Genomic DNA, 8,632 nt, shown 5'->3' on the forward strand with positions numbered 1-8,632 from the left:
CAATAAAGTTCAGACAAGTAAGTATCTCAATACAAAACGTTACAAACTCTTAAAACCAATAAGTTTGCTAAGTCCTACGATATCTGGAGAGGGGATACAACCAGGACAGAACAGTTGGAACATGTCCAGGAGAGGTGAAAAGAACGCACCCCAAGTCTGTGAAATTTGTCGTGACGTAGGCATTGTTGTGCTTCGAGCGACATCTACCGGTGACATCAGAATACAAACTTTCAAAATTATTTCAAGCAATTGGGACATGGGGATTCCCATGGTATTTATCAATATAAAACCTGCTTTTTCACTCCCATTTGATAAAAACGTTATCTAAGTGTGTTACAGGTTTGTAGATTAACCAAATTATAATTTATTTTCGCTGGATGGAACTAGGGTGTGCGGCTTTAACTGGAAAACATTGGATGACGGCAGCAGCTACGAGATACATACCAAGACCTTCAGTGGGACGCTGGGAGTAATCGTCACGCACCGAAGGGACCAGATCTACAGGCCGTGCATCTTGTTTTGGAAGATCGACAACAGATCTATCCACAAGATGCTCAAAGCAGTCTGCGGCCCCGGTTACTCCAGTGTAGTCAACAATCTACGTCAGCGAGAAGACCAGCTGCCGTCACTCCGAGATACTCCAGGCTCCCCGAAGTAGAACCAACCTTACCTAGGACAGGTAACCTTCTTTTTTGGGCTTAGTTGGCTCAAAATTCTTATGTTTATTTTTTTTATAAATAGTCCAACACATTTTACTTTGGCGCCCGTTCATTTGCTCAAATCACTTTAAAACCTTTTAGGCCGAGCAGGCAAACTTACGTTTGGGTTTAAATTCTTAGTCCGGACATGATTGGGATGCAGTTATTCTCTGTAGACTTAGGCCTAGGTTTTTTTACAAGTAGAACCAAGGAATCGAACTTCAGCCAATGACAACACGGCTCCAACTTGGTGTCTACTATTTGGTCCGTGCAGTCGCTGGACCTTTACTAAATGGTTTTATTCCAAATTCTGCCCACTTCAAACTTACCCCCTCCCCCCTTGTCCTGGACTTAGTCACTGGCGAATGTTTGGAACGAGGAAAAACAAGGTCACTTAGATAAATATAGACAGGATAGGCCTATCCGCCGTCGCCATATTAGTTGCTTCTTCCAATAAAGCAGCTAGGATCTTTTATATGCACTTTTTAATAAACAGCACAGTACATACAACGCCATTTGATGTAACAGTCGCGGAGCGCTGGTTGGAATGTGGGAAAACGAATATTACCTCTAAAGAATACATGTTTTCAAATATTTCACATTCAATTATTTAGTCAATGTGCTCTAGTTGTGTCGGTAACCAAAGCAAACGTTGTTGGGTTTTTTTCCTTACAAGAGCAATGCAGAAAAGAAAATACATGGCACGTTAACGAGAAATCCAGGATTTTGTAAAGGGGCATCACAAGATCGTATAAAAATTAAGTTGAGTTTTAGGCAGAGTGAGGTCTGTAGGGTTTGTGGATGATGAATTGTACAACAACAACAACAAAAAGACACTAAAAAGGGTACTTCAAACGTGGGAGACCTGTGGACATACTGACCCCCCTAACACCCCACCCTAGTTGATTTATTCTCGGTATAAATCTGACACAAGTTACAAAATGTAACTTTACACCGGTTACATTTTCGCAACTGGTTTTTTTTTCATAGTTCGCTTTTACATTGTCTAAATAGACTGACGTTTATCAGTCGAATTTTCGGCGAAATATTTATTTTTTGACATTTACAAAGGTAACTTTATATGAAATTACAGTTCAAATATGTGTTTACTATTGTGCATTTTTACTGATATAGTAGATGTGGTTTTGTAGCTTACATAATTTTACATATACAGTTTATTAATAAATAGTAGGCCTATTGGAAATAATGTAAATTTTAAACCTGACCTGTCGCAACTTGTCAACAATTGCAGAATTGGCAAATTGGAAAATGTTTTTATTTCAATATTTGAGAACAATAAATATTGCATACGATAATTAATATAATGGTGGGGTTTTATGGCTATAGTAATATCAAAATAATTTAATAGTAAGTTTGAAGTATATTTGTTTTGTAGACAATTTGTTTTTCATCAGTTTTAAGTTCATCTGCCACTGATGATCTGCCATTTGTTTCACCATGATCACCATGATCATCATAATCATGATCATAACCATGATGATGATGGTATGGATATATCGAATAATAATATCATGAAAAACAGGGCTACCCCATAAACCGGTCTATTTACATTTGACTTGTTTTTAACAAATCGGCATACAATTGAACCATGACCGTGCATGGGTGTCATTAAATATTCATTCATTCATTCATTCAATTAAGAAAACCTTCCAAAAAATTAAGTGCACAAATGAGGACAAGACGAGTAGACATTCAAAATAATGTTAAGTACTATACCATAGTCTATGGCAACCATGCACTCTAATTACAAACCAGTGCCCAAGACTGGTATAACAAAATCATTGTAATAATACAGCTATTGTTTAATTTGAATGACGTCAGTATTCCAATGATGTACTTTACATCTTACAATAACAAACTGGGTACATGATGTTTCTGTTTTAAGAATGCTGGGAAAATTCCAATGCAAAATTGCTATCAATATTTTTTTGTTTGAACATTACTAATGCACCTGAATTTGTTTAAAGAAAATCTTGTGATTGTAAAAAGTACCTTGTAGGAAATATGGATTGGAAGTGAAATTACAGTAAGATATAATATTGTGTACAAAACCTAAACAAGGGTGCGAAGAGTGACTGTCATTGACCTTAATGGGAAATTGTAGCATATTTCTTCTTTAAGAGTATATATGTCAGGCTTAAAAAAAAATTGACATCCATTAGCCAATGATTAATAAATCAATGAGCTCTTGTAGTGTAGTTAAAATAAACTTTTACAATACAGCAACCCTGGCAGTTATAATATAGCCATGGCAAAAAACATGTTGTTGAAATAACTCTCCACAGAGATGTAAGAGGGGAGCTTAATTTATTAGTATCCCGGGGACATTTTATTCAGTATCACATCGCGTCGCATTTCGCTACACAGGTTTCAGATATTGCTAATTCATTTTCAATTGACTAAAAATAACGGTAATCAAAATTTCGAAAACAAAATGTTCCCTGGTATTACAAAAATAATAACTAACAGAAGTGACAGAAAATGAAAAATGTCATGGAAAAATAAATGCGGAAAATTAAAAACACTTGGGATCACCATGGCATTGCTCTCTTTCATTGTGTGAGTGTATTATAGTACAAGTGACCAATGTTTTCAGTTTTGAATTAACAGTCTTATACTGGTAAATATAATTTTTTAAAATGGGAAGTATACAAATATTATTCCCCTACCTCCCAAATAATTAATAATTAAGTGATACACATTTGATGATCTTTACACTGTTACATAATTGTATGTATATGATATTTATTTCAATGTAAATACTTTTTTTTCCTTTTTCCATATATTTACCACTGACATCTAATAGCCGATTATGGCGATATATATTTTTGGTGTGGGATGTCTTTAAACATTAATTCTGATAATACATCTACAAATCTTTTGTATAATAAAATACACTTAGAAGTGTAGAAGTGCTCCACTTTTTATGACTCAGGAAATTTTATATTTTTAAAATCATTAATTGCCTAAACAAAGTATAAATTTACTACCTGTAGATAAAATTACTCATTTTGTTTAATTTAGCTTTTTTGCAATGTGTTTATTTTCACATTTGTTTTATTATGTTTCAGTTCTTCCGACGCAAGCATGCAGGTTAAACTTGTAGCACTCTTTGTTTCAAGTAGCCATTTCACATAGTGTTATATATAGTACACCTCATGACTAATGTATTTTCCAAACTAACAAACTCTTGACAGTTATGTTGTGGTTTGAAATATGTTCAATTGAAAAATTTAATGCCTTGGAAAGTTGCATCCTTGTTACTATGGGGGGGGGGGGGGGGGGGGACAAATTTAATGAAATTTATTCAGTAAAGAAGTTTATTAGCAAACAAATTTAATATAATTTAATTTGTAATAATTGCACCATTGTAAGATTTATTTTACTGTAAAATCCAATCTGTCGAGCACAAAAGTAAAAATTGTCAATGACAGGACCTACTTGTATAAGTTATTCAGTATTTTAAATTGTGAAAGACTCAAACATTTTCAATCCACAACATAATTATACATGTATTATTCACCTAGTGGCATCTCAAAGCATCAAGGGCGGGACATAGCCCAGTGGTAAAGCACTCGCTTGATGCGTGGTCCGTTTGGGATCAAACACCGTTGGTGGGCCCATTGGGTTATTTCTCATTTCAGCCAGTGCACCATGACTGGTATATCAAAGGCCATGGTATGTGTTATCCTGTCTTTGGGATGGTGCATATAAAAGATCTCTTGCTACTAATGGAAAAATGTAGCAGGTTTCCTCTCTAAGATTATGTCAAAATTACCATATACCATTACAAGTTTGACATCCAATAGCCAATGATTAATAAATCTGTGCTCTAGTGGTGTCATTAAACAAAACAAACTCTTTTTAAAACTCAAAGTATCAATTCTAGCACGTATGTTCTTTTATATACCTCCATAACATAAATTTAAGATTCTGGATCTTGGCTAAGTATGTATGTTATGATTTGTTTAAATGTATATTTTATCCTGTTGTAGATAAGTGTAGCATTTACTATGTATGTTATATTATTTGAAGCAAGCAGTATTCTCCATTTTAAAGTTAATAGCAGGAATACATTCCAACTTTTTCTAAATTTCCAAATTGATGTAAGAATATTTTATAGGTCCATGTATTTCATGTATAAAGACACAAAACTAGTATTTGTATTTATTAAGTAACCAACACCAATGATGATCACTGAATTTGTCTTTTTATTTTGAAATGTGAAAATACAAAACACTGGTTTTATTCTCAGTATTGGTACATAAACTGGATACGTCTGCAGCTTTTAGTCAGAAGAATCCGGTGTAACTCTGTCAAAAATTTATATATCGCCATGACAGTCAAACTATCTGTAACAGTACATGATAAAATTATATACAAAATTTCAGCTCAGTATCTTAAAGCCGCACACCCTAGTTACATCCAGCGAAAATAAATTATAATTTGGTTAATCTACAAACCTGTAACACACTTAGATCACGTTTTTATCAAATGGAGTGAAAAAGCAGGTTTTATATCGATAAATACCATGGGAATCCCCATGTCCCAATTGCTTGAAATAATTTTGAAAGTTAGTATTCTGATGTCACCGGTAGATGTCGCTCGAAGCACAACAATGCCTACGTCACGACAAATTTCACAGACTTGGGGTGCATTCGTTTCACCTCTCCTGGACATGTTCCAACTGTTCTGTCCTGGTTGTATCCCCTCTCCAGATATCGTAAGACTTAGCAAAATTATTGGTTTTAAGGGTTTGTAACATTTTGTATTGAGACACTTACTTGTCTGAACTTTATTGTTACTGAAAATGTTCACGAACTGTGAAGAAAAATCTCACAAATGAACAACAACAAATCGGATGTTGATTGCGCGAACCGTGCACGAGAAAACAAACCGAACCAAAATGATAACGGTCACGTGATATACCAACGTCTGTGACATTGAAATGGAAATATCCCCTCTAAAAATAGATTGGATCTCGCTTGCTTAACGGTTTTTTCTCGACAACACGTCTTGTGAAAAAATGCAAAAAAATCATTTCGTGGTTTTACAAACATCATGATTACCAAAAAGCACTTCAGGTGAATGGAAATGTGTATTCTAAATAATAAAATGTAAGTAAAGTGCAATTTTATTTCTGAAAAATGGGGTTTAATAGCGAAAAACAACGCCGTAATGGTTAACAAATAAACGTAACTAGGGTGTGTCCCTTTAAGGCATTGCAAAAACAAAGTCCGGAAAAAATTTCATATCTCATGTTCAAGGGCCATAACTGTCAAAAGTGGGTTTATTGCCATGAAAGTCGAACTTGATCTGTAACGGAACATGATAAAGCTATTCACAAAATTTCAGTATAGTATTTCAAGGCATTGTGAAAACTATGTGTGTGACAGATGGACGGACAGACATAACAGATAGGACAGAGATGAAACCTATAGTCCCTTCTTGACTAATATTTAGCAAAATACTGCCATTTTCAGATGGCCTGTAGTAGAAGCACCTATATACTAACATTTCTATTACCACTGTTTTAAATCAATTTTATTATGATTTAAATTTATTATCTTTACCTAGACAGAATATTTGTAGAATAAATGGAAAACATGACATCAGTATTTTGAACCATTTGTGTGATCAAATAGTATAGTTAATGATGATACAAATTAAGTTTAGTCATGGATAAGCATCAAATGACCATCATTTCATTCAGTGGTTTTTATTTTATTTGATATTTATGCAGCACACTAGGTGACAAACTGACAACTATCCACTCTGACACAGTTTTAAAATGTCTGAATTTAAAAACATAGTTCTTAGAAATAATTTGTTTGCAGGGTTTAAAATTTTTAAGAGGCAACTTAGGATATATTCAAATTCACCATATTTGTTTTATTATATTTTCATTTTCTTAAATAGGCCGTCATTCAGATTAATGATTTTGCTTTTATTTGAATGGCTAAAATACATCTATTTAAGAGATCGTACCCAAATGGAAAGTTATGTTCATTATCATCTGTGCAAACTGTTTTAATATTGTATTATTATAGAAGAAAAATTCTGAACATCAATTTGCTTACTTGTCGAGACCATAGGCATTGGAAGCAGGGGCCCCTCAACTCTTACAATAATAATTTCTTCCCTACTCCTGTTGCAATGCAAATTAATATGTGTACATTACTGGCATTTATCAACACTTTTGGGGACCTAGATTAGAACGTTAATAGAAAACATGCCCGAGGTGCTGGGGTCATAGGATTGAATCCCCTCAATGGGTCCATGGGTCCCATCCTAATTATGAGGTCGTATTATGACGGGGAAAATGCATGTAAAAAGATGCCTTGCTGCTAATAGAAAAATGTAAATTCCTCGGATGACAGAGATTGATAAAATGTTTGATATCCAGTGGTTGTTGATGATTAATTATTCAATGCCATTAAAGAAAACAAACTTGAACTTATTTCATGATCTACCTACTTGCAGATGCCACTGTTTGGTAACAAGTTTTCACCCAAGAAAACTCCCCAACGTCGAGCCAGTTCACTGTCTAATCTAAACCTAGACGCGACACAGTCACGGACAGAATTCGGGTTAGAATATGGTGCTGTAAAGCTCAATTTAGGAGGTCATGATGTCAGCTTTGAGAATGGAATGTGGATACACGGTTTGTATTATGCTCATAAGATGCTCTTCTTATGTGTATTCCATATTATTGAATATTGAAAATAGGATTTTTATTTACTTTTTTCTTTCAATCAGGAAGCTCGAAAATGTAATTCCACAAGTATAAAGTATAGTGATTATTGTTTTGCACAAAAAAACAGACGAAAAATACAGCGCTGTTTGACAAAACTACCCGGTAGGTGTAGGGCTCACACCAGGACAAGTTTTGGTTTAGCCATTTTTCAGGTACGTAGTGTATTGCCTTGAAAATTATTAAAATGTGGTTAATGTAAGGTATATTTTATTAGGCAAAGACTAAGGGCCGAATTTACAAAGCCTGTTTATGTCTTACACACATGTAACTACATACATTTACAATGCTTAAACACCTGTTTGTCTTGCACGTGTGTAACTACGTACATTTACAATGCTTAAACACCTGTTTGTCTTACACGCGTGTAACTACGTACATTTACAATGCTTAAACACCTGTTTATGTCTTACACACCTGTAACTACATACATTTACAATGCTTAAACACCTGCGCGTAAGAAAAACAGGCATTGTAAATCTGGCCCTAAATGTTGTAGCTACTTTGTATAAAAATTAGCAATTGGCTAATCTGGCACTGGTCAGGGTGAGCCATGAGATGGACATCTCTACTTTATGCAGTAAAGTCTTTAACAGCAAGCATAACAAGTAAACATCAGTGAGGGCTGCAGTAGACACAGAAAGTCACTGCCTGTCACCTATTACTGAACACAGACTTTGAAGTAACACCTGTGCAATGCATTTGAATCCTCATAAATAATAAGTCTGTATCTTGTATTAAGTTAGCTAATTACTGTGATTTGTATTACAGAAAGCGGTGGAGGAGGAGCTAGTCATAAAGAGGTTACTAAGCTACGCAAAGAGAACTACTGTCTGCAAGAAGAAAATAACTTTCTCAAATTAAAAATCGATATCCTTCTCGACATGGTGAGTCATATTGTTTTAAACTTGTAACCAATTCAAATAAAAAAGAAAAACATTTAAATGTCTACCTTATTAAGGTTTCAGAATTTCATAAAAATTTAAATAAAGATGAAAATAAAAAAATAAACATTTGTTAGATTATTATGGGTTCAGAATTAATTAAATAGAGAATAATACATGAGTTGCCGTTAGATACCAATTATCTCAGGAGTTGTTTTAAAATGTATCTAATGAGCGAAAATTAGATTTGGTTTTAAACAAGTTGTGAGATAACG

General features: G+C 34.2%; 1 protein-coding gene across 3 annotated transcripts; it reads left to right on the top strand.

Annotated features, from left to right (window-relative positions):
* Positions 1-394: 394 nt before the first annotated feature.
* On the top strand, positions 395-8,553 carry LOC121379398 (protein chibby homolog 1-like). 3 transcript variants are annotated; one of them, XM_041507995.1, is made up of 4 exons: positions 1,720-1,769; positions 3,791-3,812; positions 7,203-7,383; positions 8,245-8,553. In XM_041507995.1, the coding sequence occupies exons 2-4, from the start codon at positions 3,807-3,809 to the stop codon at positions 8,385-8,387; spliced, it is 330 nt and encodes a 109-aa protein (XP_041363929.1). In that variant the 5' UTR covers positions 1,720-1,769; positions 3,791-3,806; the 3' UTR covers positions 8,388-8,553. The 3 variants fall into 3 exon arrangements, with proteins under 3 accessions (XP_041363931.1, XP_041363930.1, XP_041363929.1); XM_041507997.1 differs by lacking the exons at positions 1,720-1,769; positions 3,791-3,812 and adding an exon at positions 395-679 and having other exon boundaries at positions 8,245-8,551; XM_041507996.1 differs by lacking the exon at positions 3,791-3,812 and having other exon boundaries at positions 1,666-1,769; positions 8,245-8,547.
* Positions 8,554-8,632: the final 79 nt, after the last annotated feature.

This window comes from Gigantopelta aegis, chromosome 8 (genome assembly GCF_016097555.1).
Source record: "Gigantopelta aegis isolate Gae_Host chromosome 8, Gae_host_genome, whole genome shotgun sequence".
Lineage (NCBI taxonomy): Eukaryota > Metazoa > Mollusca > Gastropoda > Neomphalida > Peltospiridae > Gigantopelta > Gigantopelta aegis.

Excerpts from the sequence above, each read along its gene's own strand:
- LOC121379398 (XM_041507995.1), top strand. Across the intron at positions 7,384-8,244 it reads GAATGGAATGTGGATACACG|AAAGCGGTGGAGGAGGAGCT; the intron begins GTTTGTATTATG and ends TTTGTATTACAG.